At 40.9% G+C, this 22,667-nt stretch overlaps 1 protein-coding gene across 3 annotated transcripts in view; it reads left to right on the top strand.

The window, feature by feature from the left end:
* The first annotated feature begins 2,042 nt into the window (after window positions 1-2,042).
* TBXAS1 (thromboxane A synthase 1) overlaps window positions 2,043-22,667 on the top strand; it is a 239,857-nt gene continuing 219,232 nt past the window's right edge. The window contains exons 1-2 of one of the 3 annotated variants that reach the window (XM_040062920.1): window positions 2,043-2,181; window positions 12,826-13,016. In XM_040062920.1, coding sequence (XP_039918854.1) covers window positions 12,919-13,016 — 98 coding nt within the window. In that variant the 5' untranslated portion in view covers window positions 2,043-2,181; window positions 12,826-12,918. Of the gene's footprint in view, window positions 2,182-10,028; window positions 10,166-12,825; window positions 13,017-22,667 lie in introns of those variants that run through there. The other 2 variants (XM_040062919.2, XM_058420378.1) reach the window with 2 other exon arrangements.

The following is a 22,667-nucleotide window of genomic DNA, read 5'->3' as shown; positions in this document are numbered from 1 at the left end:
AAGAACATGCTTTTTTTTTTTTTTCTTTTCTTTTTCTTTTCTTTTCTTTTCTTTTCTTTTCTTTTCTTTTCTTTTCTTTTCTTTTCTTTTCTTTTCTTTTCTTTTCTTTTCTTTTCTTTTCTTTTCCTATTCTAAACCTGCATTAAAATAGATTATTCAGAACTATTGGAATGAAAAGTGCTAGGTCAAAACTCACATTTTTCTAACAAGTCTATGAAAACTTACTATAAAAAGTCACATAGTGTAGAATCTCAATTACCCTGGAAGGCTTATCTGGGTTATGGCTTAAGCGTGCTATTCATGTGCTGCCAGTTTGTTCTAGAAGTACAAGATAAGCTGTAGTGCTTCGCAAAGAAGCTAAACCCTTCCGTGGGCCAGATGGAATCCAGAAGCCATTCAATGGATTGATTAGGGTGCAGATGTCTTGCAGGTTCCCTTCAGCCCCATGCAGAGCTGGGCTGTGTCTCAGAGTTGGAAGCCATGGAGCAGTCCTCTGCGCTTCTGGCAGGACTCAGTATCTGCCTCTACATCATGTGCTCCTCATCTGGGACGTCCTCTTCATCTAGGAACCTTGCACCTGCACAGAGATGGCTGTGGCATGGTCCTGCATAGAAGCTAAGACGCATTTATGGGTACCTCCTGTCTGGACACTAAATCCTCCTGCATCACACATGCACTATTATTTCCTGGTACTTAGGACCCTTCCTTCTCCTCTTCTTCACCGCAAGTGAATATGTTGATATATCTGTGGGTTTAATACCTGCTGGTCTTGGTAGAACTTCTCTGGCTCATTGTACATGAACATTGTTGATATTTTTGTATGCATATGCAATTAATAAAAACTGGGCAAAACTTCAAGCTTTTCCTATATTTTGGACAGATTATGAATTTTTTGTTCTCTGTGAAGTATTGTTAAAACTTGCTGCCCACAAGGACTAATTACTAAGAGCAGATTTTACTCTGGGAGGAGAACTTTCTCTCCTTTGCACAGCCTTGTGTTAGAAAAACAAACATTCACAGTTAGGCAATAGGGCCATGCTCCCAAAGGGGATTTTGTGGGTCTCATGGCATTTAGTGATCCTATTAATCTCCCAAATTCAGGGCAGCAGTGACTGTGTGAGAAACTTCACCTCTAGTTTTCAAAAGAAATGCCTAACTTTTGGGACCATTTGCCTAAATGAACACTTGAACACAAGGCAAAACCAGAACATGGAATTTAGGCTCGCCTTACATGAGTCCATCAATGTGGGCAAAGGTACCTTGTGAACTGAAAGCCTGAACAAGGCAAACTAATTCAGAATAAGGCAATGTTAGTGTGAAATACATGTCCAGCACAGGGAAGGGGAGTTACACAAGAGAAGCTACTCTGCAGCAACTCCCAATGTGGATAAGCCCTTAATTACTTAAAAAATCTCAGCATTACTAAGCCATGCTTATAATTTCTAGGGGCCTTGAGTTTCTGAAACAACTGGAGTATGAGATTCAATTGCATTCACTTCAGTGGAGGATACAGTTAAGTATTGGCACGTTTACAGGCTTGAGGCCAGTCATTAACTAATTAGTGTTTGAGAACATTTAAGCTTTTCCCATCTGATTTTGCAAAGCTATTTAGCAACACTTGCTTATGAGCTTTCACTTTTTCCCTTCTCCCTTCACAGCAAACCAAAGATCCCCCACCAGAAGCAGAAAGACAATTGGAAGTACACTTCCCCCTTGCTGGAGCTAAAAAACAAACAAACAAACAAAAAAATTGCTGAGTTTTGTGCCTTTTTAAAAAATTATTATTATTATTATTAATTTATTTATTTATAATGCAAACATACATACATAGCCTTTTTTAAAAAAAGAAATATATTAAAGGTCTCAGAGTGTTAGCTTCGTTTGCGGCCACGCAAAGCCTCCTTTCCCAGCAAGAGTGTATCTTTTGGAGAGGCTGGAGGTGGAACTACAGTCCCCAGAGGGCGTGGCGGGGGGCAGCCCAGGGGGCCGGGGAAGGGAGGCGCGGGGGCTCTTGGGAGTTGTAGTCCCGCTGCCCTGGCAGTCAGCTGTCCCAGCACCTGTCTGTTCCGTGGGAGGCGGCGATGGCTCCGCGCCCCGCTGCTGCCCTCAGGCTGCTGCAGGGCAGCTGCGACTGGCACCCCAACCAGGAACCGCTGGAGGAGGCATGGGAGACCTCTGAAGGTAAGGATCTCCTGGGATTTTCGGTGTAAATCCTGTGGTCCATCCTCCTTGCCCCCGGCTTTTGGCTGAGATGCTTTGCCATGCCGTTCCTGTGGCACATCCTAGGGCAAAGGCATCGGAATTTGGCTTGGCTGGCGGCGCTGTCTGCAGTGTCAGCGTGTGGGATCGGGGAGATGTGCCATTCTTCCCCGCAGCCGTGGTTAGGTGTGTTGGCTCTTTTCGGTAAAGGTTAGTGGAATTAAAAATTTTGCAGTCTTAGAAAAAGTGAGGGTAGGAATCCCACTCCCCTAGAGAGGCAGTAAATCTTTCTCTTGTGAATAAGGGTCTTATAGCATCCAGCTTTTTGCTGAATTTGACTTTGCTTTTTAAGTACTTTTTTCTTTTAAGTTGACTTTCTAGGTTTTAGTAGAGAGAAATTGACAAATACACATTTTGCATATGTGACCGCAATAGACTCTGCCTGTGTACGTTTCCTTCTTCCAGTGTATCTGCTGTTTGCTTAACTGGAAGCAACTCAAAGTTTCAGGCTGTTCAGACCACTACAGTGAAAATCCTTGGAAATGCTTCCGTTTCACCCTGCTGCTTAATAAAACAGAGCAGTGGTCAGATAGCAGAGGGAGGAGAAACGGTTTTGTGTGCTTCCTGGGTAAGGTAAAACACTTCTGAAGGTTTTGGCTGTGATCCTCTGGCAAGAAGGCGCCTGGGAAACTATTCCAGCCTTGCTGCTGGTCCTTACACCTGAGTGTAAATTGCCAGAGAGCTGTGGTAAACACCTTGCAAGACGACACAGCGCAGACCTCCCAGGGCTAAGTGTACGTGAGACAGCAAAGCCCTGTGCATAGAGACTTGGTTCCATGACACAATTATACCCTTGTGGTCCTTCCCTACAAGTAATTTACTTATTATTCTGAAGACCACAGATTTGTTGTATGCATTACCTATGGTCAGGGTCACAGGTTCTCAGCTACTGCTTCTGGGGTGAAGCAGCAGGCAGCAGGCAGGGTAAAAATTGTGGGAGCAGAGTGAGAGTTTTTAGCTGAGGCTACTGGTGCAAGACCCTATTTAAACAAAAAAAGGTGGAAGTGAAGACAGGAGACTCTCCTGGTAAAGCTATTCTGCTGGGAGTTGTGTTGCCCTTTTAATGGCAGTAGGTAGCTTTGCTGTTGTCTCTGCAGAAGTTGCCAAGTGCTGAACCAAACAGGTCTGGACAAGGAGGCAGCTCCCTTCCTGTTGATAGGCTTGGCAGCTCTGGGTCAGTGTGAGGTACGGTTTTGGGTGTGTGGGGTTTTTACACCATGGCATCACAACTGCTGTCATACGTGAAGGCAGAAAGCAGAAAGCTGAAGAGCTGGTGTCCTTCATGAATCAAACATGCAGAAGGGTTAAATGCAGTGCCCTCAGGTCTGAAATGGGGATGGTATAGCTAGTCTTTAAGGTGCTGGTAAGAAGTTCTAAACCTTCTACCAATTAATCCATTACCTTCAAAATCTCAGTAGCTGTAATGGGGAGGTCTCATGGGCTGTTTTCCAGGTGAATTTTTCATGTACCTCATTAGATTAGTGGCACTGCTGGTATATTTGTGATAGAAAATAACTTGTAGGCACATCTGAATTGGAATAGAAATTAATTTTTTGGGGCATCTCATTGTGGAAGCATTCCCTACACATTGAAAAAACTTTCTTACATGTGAGCAGCACTAATATAATAAACAGGGATTATACCTGCATGCAGCCTTGCTGAGCTTTGAGTGTTTCTCTGTGCATGGACAGTACATATGGCAGCTTAAGCCAGGGTGTCAGACCTCCTGCAAGAATGTCTCCAGAGAAGTGTGATGGCTGGGGATGCCACTGAAAACCCTGGGGCAGGCCAGGTGACTGAGGAAGAGGATGGTAGTGGTGGCACCTGAGAAGGCAGCAGCAGTGGTGGGGGTCTCTGCCCCCTCCCTCCTGGTGCTGAAGGAGGATAGGCCTTCCTACTATACTTTTCCCCATCTGACAGTCAGGCTGCAATATTTAAAACAGGCATGGATTTCCTTATTTACCCAACAGCAGCACTCCTCCCAAACGGCAATTGTGTCGGTTTTGTTTTCCTTTCCTCATACACACAGTGTGATATGGATAATGGGATTATATTGACCCACCTCTGCAGTTGATATTAATACCTGAAGAAATCCCCAAATGCCTCAGCCACAGTGCTAGTACAGTTACCTGCCCATCTTTCTCTTGCCAGACAGAGCAGGGTTTTTTTACAGTAATTGCAAGTTCAAATTTTGCTTCTCGGTGGTGTTAGGAAGATAAAGACTAGTTTATATGCAGAAAAGAATATATATAGAATATCTGTTTTTTAATGGATAGCAAGCTGATTTGTAATGTCATTTAAACAGCATCCCAACAGCCAAGTCTTTTATAAAAACAAAGAAGGCTGATGGGGGTTTGAGGGGGTCTCATGTCTTTTTCTTGCTGCCCGTGGAAACATAACCCACCCTTTCTAAAAAAAGTGCATTTGAAATTCAGCCTTGATGCACAGGCTACTAAATTTTAATTGCTGGGTTCATGTATTCATTGCAGTTACAGTAACTCTGTAAAACACAAGATGAAAGGTTGCTCTTTCCACTCTGAGCTCTTTCCATCCTCCACCTTTACAGCAAAGGTTACCCTAAGCAGTGTGTGCGTCAGCCTGTTGTAATGTAGAAATACGTATTATTCATAACTTGCCAATGTGTAAGCTGGAAAAGAAAAGCTGAATTTATAGATGTATTTCCTCTCTGCTGGGGTTTTTAGAGTTGTGTATTTCAGTATTTCCATTATAAACCCCTGTTTTCTAAGGTTTATAGCAGTCTTGAAGAGCAGAGTGGTCTTGAACCATAATAGAAAGCGCGTAATGCTGCATTTACAGTACAGCTGTAACTGCACATTAAGGAGTGTAATCTTCTCAGTGCACCCTCAGTGCTCCAATAAGGTTCATTGGAGTTACATATACTGAGAGAAAACCAATATTTTACGTTTGGAGTTGGTGCTCTCCATCCACAGAGCTGAGTGCATCACACGAAGACAGAGAGCACCTGCCTGCACCAAACTTACAAAAATTCTTTGCTACACCCTTAAAATACTCACATGCATCTGTGGGAGCCCCTCTGAATTACAGCTCATCATAACCTCCCTTTGTCCCTGGGAATTTCTAGTTAGGCTGAGCTGCCACAGACAGAGCTGGCTCTTGAGGAGAGGGTTCCCCATACCCTGAGAAGGATACGTATTTCCTTCTTGTACTAGCCCAGCTATGATATTAGGCTGGGTTTATCTGCCACTTGGTGAAAGGCATCAGAAGGTAGGAAGGAGGCTGGACACTGTAAACTTTAGGTTCAGGTCCCAGCTACAGTACTCTTTGAGAGATGAAGTTAAAAGGAGTGTCAGCAGGGTTGAAATCTTGTTGAGACTAAGTTTTTCTTGCTGTTTCAACTCATAATGTCAGGTTATTTAGTCTTCCACTTAACCTCTCTTCCCGTTGCTAATAGGTCGGCTTATTAGGTTCATGCCCTTTTGCAAGTATTGCTAACCTCAAGTATTCAGAAATCACAGATTTACTCTCAGATCCATGAGACTGCAGGAAAAACATGCATTTTTTTTCGAGCAATTAAAATAGTTTAATTAGAATTTTAGCACTGATCCTTTGAGTTTCACATCTTCTGAGCACTTTTTTCCTTGCTTTGAGCTTGACAGTCCTTGCCCCCAATAAAACCTGTATTTATCACAATTGCACAAATGAACAACCAGTGCTATAGCAAAAAACTCAACTAAACCAAGAGGTCAGAAAGAGCTTGAGATTTGGAAGTGCTGGTTTTGTGATTGCATAATATTTTTTTTTCACATTTTCTTTTTTTTTTTTTTTTCTCCTCTCACTGGTTATTCATGTCTGTGTTGCAACATATCTGCTGAGAATGAGATAGCTGAAAGGATTTCTAATTAGGTGAATTAGTGTACAAATGGTCAGCAGAAAGGTCTGCAGCAAAAAAGCCCGATGAATGGGAAAGCACAAAAGGCTGAACCGGAGTAAAGCCGCCTGTATGTTGCATGTGCTTCTCTGCCACGTATAAGGGGGCTGCAATTTGCATGTTAGTTGTCTGTGCTCCCTTTCATATGGGTAGGAAGGCCTTTGGGAATATTTGGCGTGATCTACCAAGAATTATTCATCATGTGATGCATACATTTAGGCAGCAAGTACACTCTATAGGGGCATGAGTGAAAATAAAGCATTTCATGGTACTTTGTATTGTCCCTGCATTTGCCTCATCGTGTGAAGGTTTGATGTATTTTCCTGTCCCAGCTTTGTGTGTTCCAGCGCCCCACACATTTTGTGTTCTTACTGCCACCTGAGAATATTCATCATGGTTGTTCACAGTGCAATTATTGTCATTTTGAAATGCTTGTCATGGGGAACATTTTCAAAAGCAAGAGAGGCAGCAGGACAACAGCTTCCCCTGCCGCCCCCGCAGGAGTCAGACCAGCATTACCAAACCCTGCACTTGGTGATCTCCAGGAGAGTGTCCTGTGAAGGAATGTTTCTGCGTCTTAAGAAGTGGTTCTATAGATGCTACTGAAGAATTGCTGAAGAACTGGTCCTCAGTGCTTTCTTTTGCTGCCAATTTGAGTTTCTTTGCAATTGGGTTGCATTTCTACATGTAGATGTAAACTAAGAGCTTCTGGGCTTCTTGAGGTATGAGAACCATTGCTGTGGCAATAGTATTAGTCTGACTTGCTTCATTGCCACCTTTCTTTTTCCTTTTTGTAAGTTTACTGCCTCCTCTGTGCAGAGACTAGTGGTGATAGCACCTGAGATGTAGTACCTGTTCTGGTTTTGACATGTTTGTATCATCTAATACATTGGACATTCATTTGCTCTCTCTTTTTGCTGCCTTATTCATCTCAGAGGGGCAATTGCACCTAAACCCTCTGGGTTTAGACAGTTAGAGGTAAGGCATAAAGGGACAGCTGACGCTGCCCACAGTTCCCAGAATTCTACCATTCTTGTCAGGCTGAAGGCCATAACACATGGGCACATTCTCCATTTGTATCTGTGGAGTTTCTTCTGGGAGCATGAGATATTTGAAAGAAGCAGTGATGGACCTTAGGTGAAGAATAGTTCTTTACCTTGTCTGAGGTTCAAGGGTTTTGAGACTTTTGCTGCATTTCCCCTTTGTCATTTTAAATTTTGACAGGGTACGGATAAATGCATTGTATTAGTCTATAAGTTTCTTTAATTAAGTTATAGAACAAGGTACTTTTGTTAAGTTTTTCACAGTTCTTTGACCTGTGATCCAGCACCAAAACATAGCTGGGAGAATTCAAGCCTGGAATTCATTATCTAGAGTAGCTTTTCAGTCAGACAAGGAAGGTTAGGTACTTTTCACTGTGTTTAAAAACTGAGCTTCAGAAAAAGAATTATAACTTAACAGCTCTTACCATAATATTTTTGCAAATATTTGTATGTCTCTCCACAACTATAAGACTAGTCTAGGCAAGGTTTTTTTTGGCTTTTTCTGTGATTGTGGAGCTATTGATCTGTGAACATAAATCTTTATTTATCTCTAGTCAAGTTTATGGGACAATGAAATTATAGGATTGCTTGAATCAATCAGTGTTTCTAAAGCAAGCTATAGCAATATAAACAAGTTACCAATTATTTAATAAAGTCAATTTTCTTAGAAATGCCTGGCAACGGGCAGCAGATGTTATACTAATTTCTGCTTTCTCTGGAATTTCACAGGGCCTGCAAGATCTTAATATCACTATGAGCACAGGTAACTTTATTTTAGAAACTTTCCAAACTCTCACAGCAACAGGAAGAAAAAATGTCATTCCTTTTGACCACAAAATCTATGCTATTTCTAACAGGAGTTCTTTGAAATAACTAGGATATCTCACAGCTTGTTTTAGAGGGGACTTAATACAGTGGCACTACATTTAGTTAGCATAATGAGGTTTTAGCCTCTAAGATACTGTGTTTGAAGTACCATAACTTTCAGGCAGCTAAGATTAAATTTGTTAGTGAAGTACAAGTTTGCATAATTTAGCTTTCCTAGAATTTTAAACTGTATGCCTGTTTCCTGAGAAGCATTTAGGTTAATATAACAAGGTTCTGACTCAGCAAACAAGTGTCAAGGCGTGTCTTTCTGCTTCTCAGTCCGAAGTGTCATGAAGGCGGCCTCCTCAGTGTGGTTTTAGAGTTACTGTGTTTGCCTTTGGAGATCCACTTTATTGGAGTGACTTTATTCAAGGTGACTCAAGAGTCTCCCATGAGCTCATGGTGTCCTTTTGGGGCTCCTGTCTGCTTTGAATGTAGAGCAAGATCTTTATTAGTAGGGTCTGATGCCTTGGTGGTCTGTCTGTTGGGTAGTTTGTCATAGTGTGTCATGCAGGAGCACAGAATCTTCTGATTAAACTGCTTAATCAGTCCTTAAACAGGGATAGCAATAATTAAGTCACAGATGGCCGTTGTAAATCCCTCTATTCCAATACATCATTATTCCCAGTACTTTGGATATTAAAGTTGATTTAAATAATAATAATAATAATAATTTAAAAAAAACCCCTAACAATAAAAACAAAAACAAAACAAAAACACAACAACAAAAAACACAAAGAAACAAAACCAAAAACAAACCTCTGTGAAATGTGCCTCTGGAATTTATATATTTATATGTGTGTGTGTGTGTGTGTGTGTGTGTGTGTGTGTGTGTGTATATATATATATATATAATTGGTCTGCCTTCAAGATCTTGAGAATTCATTTTGGCTCCTGAAAGGTTTTTGCTTTAAGATAAATTATCATCATATATATTTACACATTTTGTTTCATGGGCTTTGTTAAAGCTTATACATAAACAAGTCCTTAATTAATTTTTTTATGCTGTTCTATGGTATTTTGTCTGCGTTATTTTGTGGCTAAGTTGTCTGTAGCAGAATTTTGTTGATATGAAGACTGTGCTATAAATTTCTATAGACACAAACTGCTATAAAATTAAAATGTAACATCGTCCTGGACTTCCTTCATCTATCATAAAGTTGATGTGGCTCAGCCTTAATTAGATTATTATAGACCTAAAATATATGAGGAAAAATAGCACAAGAGGAATTGAATTTGGTCATTAGAAGGAGTGTGTAGTTAGTCTAGCTGGTATAGTCAGTAGCTCCTGAAACATGAGACTACACTTTCCATTCGATATGCTTTGAAGACAGGTCAAAATCCTTAACATGATTTAGGTTTACTGGGAAGGTCTATAATCCTGCTTTTTAATAAACTCTGTGTTTCATGTTGGAACAATACTTGTGTATGTCAAGCATTGCTGAGGCTCACAGCCACAGTTGTAATCCTTTGGAAGCTGAAATGCGTTGTTTTGGAAGAGCATTTACAGAAAATATTACTTGACTCAGACAGCGCTCCAAAGCACGAAGGCTTCCTGTAAAACCTGGATTGTCTGGGTGCCAGGTTTTTGTTCTTGTTCAGTTGAGGAACAATTCAGCCTCTCAGACTTTGAATGCTGCTGTGTACTTCCCTGTTTAATAGCTACTGCTGCGAGTGTGCAGGCTGGAGCTGTGGCTGCTCAATGCTGAACTTCCTTCTGTCATTTGCTAGGGAGCTCCCAGGCAGTGGTGGGGAGTGAAGGATGAGGTGGGTCTCGTCAGTGTAGGATTTAGTCAACATCTATTTGTGATGAACAAGGTGGATTTTAATTGCTGCAGAAGAGAAGAGTGTGGATGGCACCGTGTCAAGGAGCTGCAAACCTTGGTAGATGCAATCTTGAGCGAAGCCTTGTGGATGCAAATGCAGGCACCGCTGCTGGCCCGCAGCAGCCCGACAGGAAAAGGCTCTCTTCTGCTTGCCTCTGGCTTCCTGCAGCGTGTGGTTAGGGAGGACTTTGTATCTGTCTCCTAGTTCTTCGATACTGTTACCATACTGGCCAGCGTGACTCCACGAAAGGATTTTGGAGGTTGGTGAAAAATACCTGTGCTATTAAGTGCTGATTTGGATGATATTTCTCACGTAAAACACTTGTAAAGGGAGTTCTCAGGATTGATAAATAGTTTATTTTCATTGCTCTCTGCATCCCTGATTCCTTTTCCCCCCACAAGTATAATGTGGATTTATGAGACGCTTCCCAGAGCTGAGGTCCCTAACTCCAAGATGAAAAGTGTAGGTGCCCTTGTCTGTGATGAGAAGTGCTCCAGATAGTGTTTAGAGTCAATGCTTGCCACCCTTCTTAATGGTTGGAGGTGCCAAGTTAAAATCCTTCAGCAAGAAATAAGGTGATGAGCTTAAAAAGTAAAACAAAACAAGCCCCACCACTAACAACAAAAAAGGATTAAAAAACAAACAAACAAAAAAAACCCCAAACAAACAAACAAAAAAAAGAGCTTGATTATGTGCTCTCTTCGAAACCAGATTCTGATGTGGGAACTTATTTTCTTTCTTAAGCATATGTTTAAGCACTATTCCTACCTCCTGTCTCTCATTGTGACTGGGAGAAGACTCCAGTGCTTCTTAAAAAACAAGTGGGGTCTGTACTTGACCTATGTGTGCTGATAGGAGTCATGCAGTTGATTTTAATAGGAGAACATCTGTCCTCTATGTCCACAAAACTGTCTTTTATTAAAAAGACAAATAAATTAAAGTGAATTTGGAATATTATTTCTTGTCTTCTACCCTTGTGGTGGTTGGTTTATTTTTTAGAAAAAACTTTGATTCATATCAATGCTTGGTTGTTTTTTTTTTTTTTTTTGTTTTTTTTTTTTTTTTTTTTTTTTTTTGTTTTGTTTTTTTTTGTTTTTTTTTTTTTTTTTTCCCTTTTTCTGAAAGTCCCACAGGATTGGTTGCTAGTTGGGATTAGCTTGTGCCCACTGAATAATTCCTTGTGTTACTGGTCTTGACTCTTGTTGCAGCTGTTCTTGGAGAACTTGCCAGCAGCAGCAGACCAGCAGAGCTGTTATTGACCTAGAGTAGCAGCGGAGTTGTTATTACATGAAGCAAGGTTTTCTGTGAACCACGTTGCTATTCTGTGGAGCTGATGAGCTGGTTAACACCTTTTATTACTTATTCTGTAAGGATCTGAGGCTGGAAGGGAATTAATGCAGTTGTGAAGCACGGAGAACCAAAATAGCTGTGATTCACTTAGAGTAGAGTCAAATCTTCTTAAAATTAAACTCTATTGTGTTAGAGACTTTACTTTTTTGATACCTATATTATTAACTTCTCTGATAAAAGCAGGAAATGTAATACAGTGATATTGGAGAAGCCTTGCACATTAAATCTAAGCTATTGTCTTGGGGTAGTGAGAGAAGAAACCACTCCTCATCAGATGTGTTATGAAAATCAGATTTTACAGAATTTCTGGTTTTTAAGGTTACCATATAATTCACAAACCAAGTTTTTGCATAGCATTGATTTCCTTGTCTTTCAAATAGGTTTTTTAGGATGGCTGTGAACTCTGAAGGACATATATGAAAAGTTTCATTAGTAACAAACAATACCGGAATTTTGTCATGAGCAGAGGTGTTTACTTGCAAGCTGCTGCTTCTGATGTTGTTGTCCTGAAGATTTTTTTTGATCATGGAATTTTTTTACTTTAGCATATAACAGGTTGGTGGACTTCTGTCATAGAAGTGCTTCAAGGTGTGTTCTTTGGTTTGTTTACTAATTGGACTGGATCAGATGTTTAAAATGGGCATGAGGTTTGCAGGCAGGAAAATATGGAAGACAGCTGAAGAATTCATATACAGTGAGCAAACAATTTCCAGAACTGTGGTCAAAACTTGATGTATGCAGGTTGTTCAAGGGGCTGTGGAAGCCTGACTGTGCCACAATGCAGAGATAGTAGATTTGACCATATTGGTGTTAAATTTGATACTAGAAATACAATGTAGGGGTAGCCAAAGTGTCTCTGGAGAGACTGGTGAGTGATACCTCCAAGAGGAACAGTGCACTGAGCCAGGAAAATTTGCTGTAGCCCTCAGGAACTTGAGGTGTTACAGCCAAGCAGTGCCATCTGTGTGGACTCACCAGTGTGGCAGGTGCTGACTTATGGATCTGGTACTACCCGAAAAAAAATTGGAGTTTTCTGCTCATAAGTTCTTTCTCTATATGCATTCTAGAAGTCACATTAGACCAGTTTTCCTCTAATTCTTCCTTTTAATCGTGATAATTTAAAGTTTACTCTGTTTCATTCTTACAAGGTATAACCAGCTTGGAAATTAAGTGTTAATGAAATTTTATATTGCAAAAATGTTCTATTTTAATTACTTTAGAGAACACCTTGGTTTGTATGCCAGGGCACCCCTGAAGTGCCTTTATATTTTTCTTCCATGATCTGTAACATGGTGAGGCTGTCTTCCCCATTTCTTTTCCCCACACATTCCCCAGCTTCCCATGCTCGAGGTCTAAAAACCTATTCAGAAACACTGATGTCTCAAGCGGTGGGTATGTAAATATTTACTGGCATGACAGTCAACAACAGTGGGAGGGGGGAAATTGCTGCATTCTACCATTCAGGGAACTTTTGAGTTCTGTCTCAGAGTGTGCAGTCGATGAGAAGAGGAAAAGTCTGAAGTTTGTGCTTGATATGTTTTTGCTCTCTTGGTTCCTGTTTTGCTGCAGATGTCATTCATTTAGCTGCAGAAGGCTTTATCAGTCCTTGTGGAGGCTTTCCCCTGCACACAGCACTCAAGGCTGGAGCTGTAGTGGAGGAAAATGGAGCCTGTAGATCTTCTGGCACTTGCCTCCCTAGAAATGAACAGTACCACAGTCACCCTGGCTTTGCTGGCAGTCTTCCTGGTCCTGCTGTACTGGTAAGTGATATCGGTGAGATGGGTTGCACATCAGACACAAACCCTGCTGAAGCCCAGCTAGCATCTGTAGAGTCTTTTATTCATGAGGGGAAATTGGAAGGTAATTTCCTAGGAGGGAAATGGAGAGGGAGTTGGTTTAGATGCAGAAAGTGCAATAAATACTCACAAAACTCACAATGCTTTTAGAGAATTCTCTCCTTGCAATGTTATCTTGTAAGTGCTTTACCAACTGCTAACAAAAATTGTCTTCTAAGTTAAGAACTTATTTGCTGGTTTCTTATTGATTTCTTTGGGCAGCAGGAACATTGGTCCAGGTCAGAAAGAAACCAAGTACTTGTTGGACCTCTTCTCTCTGTTACACACTTGTTCTTTGTCTTAAGTGTACAGACACTTTACTGCTGCTTGAATTTCCCATCTTGTTCTTTCCACACTGACTACTGGTCACAAATCAGAATAACAGCAGCCCTAATGGTTAGCACAGTGAGAATTGCAGTGAATTGTGCTGAAATAAAAACAAAACAAAACAAAAAAAAACACCCTCCCCCCATCCCAAAAATTGATTTCAGAAATTATATTAGCTGAACTGGGAGTGATTTTCTGACTTTTTGCTTGCATATCTCTTCAAATCCTGCCTTCCAGTAAAATAATGGGTTTTTTTTCTGAATTGTATGAGTATTCAAGAAAAGGTTTTAGGGACTGTTGCAAAAATAACAATAAAAAAAAAACAAAATCAAACAAACAAACAAAAAAAAACCAACAAAAACCCAAACCAAAAAAACACAACAACCCCCCCCCCCCCCAACCAAACCAACAAAAATCCAAATCTAATACAGAAGAGACTAGTTATGGTACCATGAGTTTAGCAAAATCGTTGTAGCAATGTAAATGACAGCTCACTTTGCAAGTATTTTCTCATTCTTTCACCCAGCTGAGCTTTGTTCAACTTCCTTCTGTGTCCAAGGAGGGTCTAGAGAGACTAAGAAGAGTCAAACCCATATTTGACTTATATTGCTGTATCAAATATGTGGGTGAGCCTGTTTTCTTAGCAAGATCTGCCCAAATTATCACAAACATCCAAGTCCTACTTCCTCTGAATTTTATTGGGAAAAAGAACGGTATCTCTAGATCATTATGTAAGACCATGCTGTTTAGCTGTGGACCTGTGCGTCTCTGGGAGATTAAGGGGAAGAGAGGGAGGACAGAGGCACATCCACAGTTCAGACAAGCAGCAGATCAGCTGGTGAGGTCTGGCCATCTGTGAATAATTTGAAATAGCCTGATACTTCCACATAGCACATAGCAGATGTGCTGAGATCGCCAAAGAGCCGGAACTGCTCCTTGTAAATGTTAGGTACTGCCTGTTGTGTGTTTGCCCAAGGACTCATTTTCTGCTTCAGTTTAGGAAAGGCTGTTCCTCCCCTTGAAGTTAAGACATGGTGGTTTAGTGCACAATTGGTCTTGCCATTAACAAACCTAACTCTAATTGCAGAGTTAAACCAGACTCGTGGCTGTGGTGAGTTACTACTGAATTGCCTACCATAAAAAGTTTCAAAAAAAGTTCGACTTAGCAGTGAGCTGGGAAATTGTCTAACAGTAGAGATACCATACTCTGTGTCTGCTTTCCTGGCTGAAGGTGAGTTCTGTGAAAGCATCAAGAAAAGGAAGCAAAAGTTTTATATGGGAAAAGTGTTTTATACTTGTGACTGCCAGTGGGTACTACTAACTAGTGTTGTTGATCTACAGATTCAAGTTTATTTTTAAGTAGCTTATTAAATGCAGGTGCCTATATGTTACCCTGGTTTTTCTGAGTTTTTTATAGCCTCTTGAATTTTCATAAAATGGAGTCAGATCTTTAGTTACTGCACAATATTAAGAGCAGTTTTCTACCTTTTCCCCACATATGTAATATAAACAAATCCTTTGTTTTTCATTCTCTGTCCTTTGTTTGCATATTTCTAACCTGAAAACAATTGTAACTGACAGCTGGTCTGGCCACTGAGGTAGAGGGGTGGAAACCCCAAAAAGCCAATCTTTGGCCAGACCCACAAATGTATAAAAAGTAAGAAATAAACAAAGAGGCTCTCTCTCCGCCTGGTCTCAGCCTTGAGTCGGAACGGAGGAACCTCTGCCCTGCGAAACCTCTCTCTCCGTGTGACTGCTTTACGTGTCTCAGTGACACCTATAGATCACTCTTCCAGTGGGAAGCTGGCAATTACTAAACTTCCAATGAAATAAGCTATGGGCTCTTGGTAGGTTTGCCTGGTGGCTGAGTTGTTCGCATTTATTTATCTCAGTAAAGTGCCTGAACCTGTAAGGTTAAAGTCTTGAAGCAGATCTGCAAGTGTGGTAGTTGTTCAAACTTGTCAACTTTCTAATTTGAGTCTATTTTGTTAGAGTTTTTTATATTGCCTGCGTGTTTAAACAAATCAGTGAAACTCAATGCGCACTCACATCTTCCTATATTCATGAGTGAAACCTTGGGTTCAAGGAATTAGTTTAACAGTGTGTAAAATCGTTGCTAATAGAAATGGAGGTCTCTAATTCTAGAGAATGCTTTTATTACAATCATGTTGTGTACCTGATTATCTGGCTCTTCTAGGAGTTAGATATTATGAGTATTGTGTATGGCAGGAGTAATAATAAAGTAATAACTCTTAAGGTTCCTTGGAGGTTTTCTTTATAAGCCTTATCCTAATTTTTTAATAACTACTGAATTATTCTTTTTTAGCCTTTTTTTGCCAGGATTGAGTCTTTTCAGAAGGGCAGTCCTGGGGAAAGGGAGGAATGAATATTTGCTGTTATAAATTTTGTTATGGTAGTAGCATATGAATGATTGGAGTCATGTTGTGTCAGCTGTTGTATGAGTACAAAGAACAGGCATTTTGTCCCCCTTGTTGGCTGTAAAAGGCTTAGTAAGGCTCAACAGAAGGCAGTTGCAGGTAGAGTCAAAATATCTAACGCACACTAGAATGGGGAAGTGGTGATGGCAACATTTGTGGTATTGAGCTCTTTCCTTAGCACATTTTTTGTGGGTGGGGGTGCTCAGTGGTTTAAATGACAGCCTTGAGCTGCTGTCCATCATCTCAGCCTCAGTCCCTGTTACTGTGTGTATGGTAAGGCCAGCTGGGATTTGTCACAGTTCAGCTGGCAAGTGGTATCTAGCTAAACTGCGATAAGACCAATCTCTTCACATTTTTGGGTATGGTGAGGTCATATGAAAGAGGGAGAGAAGAAAGGGTTGATTGGGAAAGGGAGGAGAGGCTGTAGCCGTGTAAAAATAAACTTATAGGAAGATGCAAGCCTTAGGAAGAAACTTGGATGATTTGATAACTTTTAGGCTGTTCTTTATGGCACAATGAAGATCATCAATAATTCTTTATAACAAATCATGTAATAGCATACTTCTGATTTCTCATGCTGTCATCAGTGTAATATGAAGGTGATGCTTGTAGTGTAATGTGTCAACTTTTAATCAGTGGAAGCAACTCTCAGTGTTTGACTTCTACATGACCTTAAGTCAGCTCTAAGGAGAGGCCTTGCAAGGTAGTTGATTTAATGTTTGGAGTAGAAAGAACTATGGAGCTTTTTGGGTACACAGTCTATTTGGATTTGAATGGGAAGTTGTATTTTTGGTAATCTGTTAAATTGAGAGGCTGCTCAAGCCTCTTTGCTGTTCCCTGTTCCTGAAGGATTTAGTCATCTGCTACCCTCGCCATTCTTGCTACTTGTTCTCTGTAGGTAAAAGTCTTGCAGTCTTCTTATCATGGATTCTTGGATGTCTGTTGCTGCATCATTATTATTGTGATAGACAGGTTACAGCTTTATTGACCACAAAAAGGCATAATATGGCTAGCTACCAAAGTTCAGTAATACCAGTGGCACAACACTAAGCACTCTTAAAAAATGTCTTGTCTGTGTCCTCCCCTGTGATTTCTTCCACCCAAACTGATTATCAGAGCAGTTTCTTTTAAAAGCCCTTGCTTTCCCAATTGCAAGCCCTGCTGTCTCTATTTGCCTAATCTCTGTGAATCTCAGGGGGTTTTTTAGGCATGAAAAAACCACAAACTCTTAAGGGAAGAATGAGGTTAACATTTACAAATCCCAGTCATATTCTCTATTGAAAAATACAGTAGTATATATATGCAACATATTGTTCATTTTCATTTCAAACATATGCTGAGTTGGATATCCCATGCTTGGCTGTAGCTGCAAACATTGCTTTGTGTCTTTCTTTTTGCTGTCTGGGTAGATGTTTGATAAAATGAAAGCAGGAGTTTATCTTGCTTTAAAGTTTAATGTACCATAAGCTGAGCAATATGAAGAAGCTGTCACAGCATTCAGATACCTGTGTTCAAACTGGATTATCAACCCCTTGTCTAAACAAACCTGGGATTATTTAGAAACATGGGGGTTGAATGGGAGTGTTTGTTTGTGTTTGTAAGACCCGGGTCTAATTACATGCTTTCAAACATAGCAAAACATAAACTAGTGGTGTTCCTGTCTGTTTCTGAAAAGCTAAGTAATTCAGAAAGATGCCATTTTTACACTTGTGCTAGAGACAAGTATAGAGAGACTAAGAGATTGGGGTCTCCCTAGATCAAGGTAATATCCACGCAGTGCAGAACAAGTCAATCTTGACCCAAAGAATTTGCAGTCTCTGATAAAAAAGAAGGCACAGATTTGTAGAGAGAGACTGCTCAGGGGCTGGTGCTCCTGTGCTGCTGCTGGACTCTGGCTGCTGGACTTGTCTCTGTCTCCCACATCCTTCTGACCAGCAAAGTCTGGCCTCTGAGCTGGGATCTCACGTTATGGTCCCTAATAGGACTTCCCCTATTACAACCTTGTAGATTCCCAGCAGTGAACCCAGCATCAGGTTTACAGGGTCAGAAGGCTGGGAAGCTTTGGGGTTTTTAATATTCTGTTAACCCCAGCTGGTGGGGTTTTTTTTTATTTTTTTCCCCTAAAATGGCCATTTTCAGTTGAAATCATTCTGCTTTCCCCTTTCATCTGAATACCCCATTAGAAAAGCTAGAAGGATCTGACTCAACAGGAAACATTAGCAAACCGCTGTTGATGACAAAAGAAAACCTAAAAGATTCAGAATTGTCTGTCATGCAGTTTCACATCAAGAAAATCTGGAATTCCCATTAATGTGTCAGACATATTTTGATCCCACAGCTGTGCAATATATGGCCTTGTCTTTGAGCTAAATAGAGCATCTCCAGGTGAGCTTGAGAATAAATTACTGAATTATAATTTGGAAAAGTGCCATACCCCGTATGACTAAATACTTTTTTTTTGTCTGAAAACAAAGTATATTTGTGTAGATTTGATCATCCAGAATGAAGTTTGCTCAGTGCCCTGATTATGCTGCTTTTAGGTAAAAAAAATTATCTTACTTTTGGGGGAAGAAGCAGTTTTCTCTTGTTGCTATTGCAGCTTCAGATCCCTAGGTTCTCCGGGATATCCTCAGAGGCTGTTAAAACACCTTGGTTTTCCAGACAAGTGTTGGATCTTTCGTGCTGTGCAGCTTTGGTTTTGCTTTGTTGCACTGCACTGCAAAACTCAGAAACTGTCTCTGCTCAAGTTTTGTTTTGTTTTCAATTTAGAGATTACATGTCCAGCAGCGTTTATTTGAAGCCTCTCAAGTGGTTGCCGAGTTTTTTGCTTTTGTGAAGGTGCACTTTACCCTAAAAACTCTGTGTAAAAATCTCAATCTCCAGCCTCTTAATTCCTTGTGGTTTTTTTTTTTTTTCTCCCTAAATTGTTTCATGTCTTTCCCCATTAAATCCCAAATTAAAGCATAGTTTGATTTTAGTGACTGGAGATTGGAGCCTTAATAGTATGCAAAGGCAGACCTACAGGGATTGGATGGCTTCCTTTCATGTTCATGAAACAAGTATATTTACCTGTGTTCTGCTATGGTCTGCAGATCCACGTCCAATGGAGTGAGCTGCAAAACTGGATAATGCACACAAATGGCTCAAGAGCAAACACGGGCTGGACTCAGCCCTTGAACCATCCCATTTCTTCTTCCAGCTCCTGCAGGGCTTGGAATGGCCTGGGTCTGGTCTCAACTGGGTTGCATAGGCAGGAGAGACCAGCAAGGGAGGGCTCTGACTCCTCCATCAGGCAACTTCTGCCTGGGAGCCTGCTCTGGACCTTCACTGAGCTCTTCCCAACCAGCAGTCTGGTTTTAACTTTTGATCTGATCTTTGCCTTCAGGCAGGTTGCTTTGTTTAACCTGGGGATATTTGGGCCCCTCTCAGACTGATTTTGGGTACTCCAAATCATCTTCTAGGAACTCCTGCCTCCATCTACTGACAGTATTAGGGACATGAGGAACTTAATACCCTGCTGGTGGTGCTTTAAATGGAATTGAAATTAGATGGTGGGAGAAGGCAATGTAAACATCTTCCTCAGAGCAGAGAGAAGGCTCTGCAAACAGTGCAGCACTCCATCCATTGCACCGGGGCTGTCCCTTGCTGTGTCTGCACATTTAATTGCCAGGCTCAGAGGGGCCTCTCAGGTCTGCTGCAAAGTCTTCAAACACTGCCATGGGCTCTGCTCTTCCCTGAACCCCAGGGGTGCACACTGCAGTTCCTGTGACTGCCCTGCCCTGGGGGGACTTGTTGTTCCTCCTGTGCTCCAAGGTGTGTGGATTTTTGTCACTTCACTTTCAGATAGCACACAGTATCCTGCCAGCCTGCCTGCCTTCTTAAATGAAAAGTTAAAACAGTTTGTAGTTTTGTCAGGTTAGAACTCCTCAGAGTGCTGAAATATAGACCTATGTTCTCTTTTTCCTTGTCTCCTTTAACGCTGTTCCCATCATTTAAAAAAAAAAGTCTATATTCTCCTTCACTCCTTTTTGTCTTTGCATTAGATTTCATCCATACCTTTTTTTTTTTTTTTTTTGTCCTCACTGCTGTCTCACAGGTAATTTATGCCTTTGATTGCCATGTCGTGCTCTTCTGTAAAGGAGTTTTATATAGTATTTAATGGAGCTGTCTAAAAAATGCTTTAAAATATTGACATACTATGGAGAGATTGTTTTTTATCAGTTCCCCTTGACATGCCCAAAATCTTTAGATGGATTTTTCTCTCTCTTATCTCCCTAGTTCTGTTTTTGTTTTTTTTCCCTATTGAAAACAAAGTTTACTGTTCCAGGAGTTCAGTATGTGCTAATTGCGGTGAAACAGCTGAAAGAACTCAAAATATTTTCTGGTTTGGGTTTGGAGATGCATTTATTTCATTTTCCCAGGAAAAGCGGAGGAGCTTGAGAAAATGATTTTCAATGTCTGCCTCTTCTTTCCCTTGCTTTATATGCCATTGCTTAAACTGGTGACAATTTCTTTTAAGCTTTACTTGTTTACTTGATATGTGTTATCTATGATTGGAGTGATGTGCATGTCCATAGGAATACAAGAGTTTTAATGAAGGGATCATCTAGCATGTGGGAGATTCTCCATATCCAATCCTTTGGTAGTTTCTTTCCTGGCTGTGTGCTACTTTCATGGCTCTGCAGAACTGTGAAGTTGTTGGGAGCAAGGAGGTAACAAACAAGGAAAAGGGCAACACTTGTTTTTGGGGTTTTTTTGGTTGTTGTGTTGTTGTTGTTTTGGTTTGGTTTGGTTTTTTGCTTGGGTAGGAAAAAAAGCTGGATGACCAGCAATGGCTGGGAAAGGATTGGAAAGAATGACTGGGAGCAGCAGGATATGACTCCGTATGATTTTGCAGTGCGATGTTACAGATTGAGGTCAAGTATGTTTGGGCAAATTGAGGCTGGACGAGAGGAGCTGAACTGAGATGTATGTTGGGAGTAGGAAATGGGGCAGTGGCTGTGTGCTTGTTTGTGTGGACAAATTGAATTCTACTTCCTTGGAAAGAATAGTTCCTTTCAGCCACTAAAAACCCCGTAATGTCTTTATGAGTTGAGGGGCATGGGAAGGATGAAAAGGCAGTGGACTTTAGAGGAGATGAGTAATAGGTAATTGTATGATCACAAGCTCCTTCTGAATGAATGCCCTTGGATGAGAACTCTTGATGGAGTTCTGAACCTGCAACCCTCAGTATTGTTTTAACTTACTCAGTGGCAATAAATCTGATATAATCTGTGCATGCATGTTTGTGGTTTCTCATCCAAAAAGCTCCAAAGAGCTTTTATGTAAACACCCTCTCAGTAGAGCTATAACAATTGAAGAGGTCGTCGAGGCATGTGGTTTGAAATGTGGGAAAGACATGAAATAAAGCCATCCTGGGAGAGGAAGCAGCAGATAAAGGATCTTCAGTGGGCTGTATGCTAACATGACAGACAGAGAGTGATGGTGGTCAAAACTGCAAGGGCCCTCTTCCATCTTTAAAATATCAGTATGATCTGTTTGTTCTCCAAAGATTTTAACGTATCTCCGTTTCAAGATTTTCTGAAATGCTCATCATGGCTTGAGATGAAGCAATCTCTCCCAACAGAGTTCTCAGTATAAGCTTCATAGTAACAAAACTGAGAAGCTGCATATTTATGTTAGGATAAATTTCAGTGAGTGTAACACTTTTGTACTGGATTGATTAACGTCTCTGAATGCTATGATGAACTGTACTCAGTATGGGACCCTGAGCTGACCAACAGTTGCTCAGTAGTCATTCAGGTCAGAGCTCTGGCCAACAGCTTCAGGAAGAGCAAACACCTCTTGCTGGTTCCAGAAAGGCTTCAGATCCCCTCTTGTAGCTCATGAAACAGGGGTTCTTCTGGAGTAACATTCAGCAGCCTTCACTTCTGTGTATCTGTCTTACTCTCTCCCATCTCCTCTTCAGAGCCGCCTAGGAACAGGTGGTACAAAGATAAAGAATCCTCAGTTTTATGAGAACTATTCCTAGATATGGCAACAAACCTTGAGCCTTTCTTATTTCAGAAGAATAGTATTTTATAATTTGTTTGTCTACTAGAAAGTTTTAGACCTCAGGTAATTTCCCACAGATTGTGTAGCTGTGTCTCTTGGTTTTAAGATTTTGAGAAGTTTAAATTTTTAGCAGTAGTTAAGTATTCAGTGGATTCACAATATATTTTCTTTCTTGAGATGTAACTTTTGTTTACTATAAATGGAAGTGCTCTCAATTTGAGTGGAAAAGCAGCCATCCGGTGTTCTCCTAGGACACAGAGATGTTGTCTGTTATTAACTGAAAGTGACCATCAGATCTTGGGTGTCAGGCACAGAGGAGTGAGGAACCTCCCCAAGCAAGGCTGCAGAGTGAGCTTGGAATTTTACTGGTGGGCACAAGATGGTGAAAGGACTGTAGGGACCTCTGCCTTCTCAGGCCATGAATCTCATAAGGACTGGTGTATTTACAATGTAAGTATGTTCATCCCTCCAGGACTCAGTCTGGGATTTGAGAATTGGGATTTGGCTAGTTTATCCCTAATCTGCCTCCTCAGCTTGAGGAGACTCTAACCATCAACAGACATAGTTAAGATGACCTTTATTTTTGTGGTAGCTTGATGACTTAGTTCCTCTTTCAGGCTTTAGCTGTGTCACAAGTGGACATATTCTATTTCATTTTTGACATTGCTAGGGATTCTGTGCAGTAAAGCCTTTTCCTCCCTCTTTTCCCCCCTTTTTATTTACGTTCCTGAGTGAGAGCATAGCCAAGCAGTGAGCT

This window comes from Hirundo rustica, chromosome 4 (genome assembly GCF_015227805.2).
Source record: "Hirundo rustica isolate bHirRus1 chromosome 4, bHirRus1.pri.v3, whole genome shotgun sequence".
Lineage (NCBI taxonomy): Eukaryota > Metazoa > Chordata > Aves > Passeriformes > Hirundinidae > Hirundo > Hirundo rustica.
The sequence above is the reverse complement of the archived record's forward strand: the minus strand, read 5'-3'. Positions and strand labels throughout refer to the sequence as shown.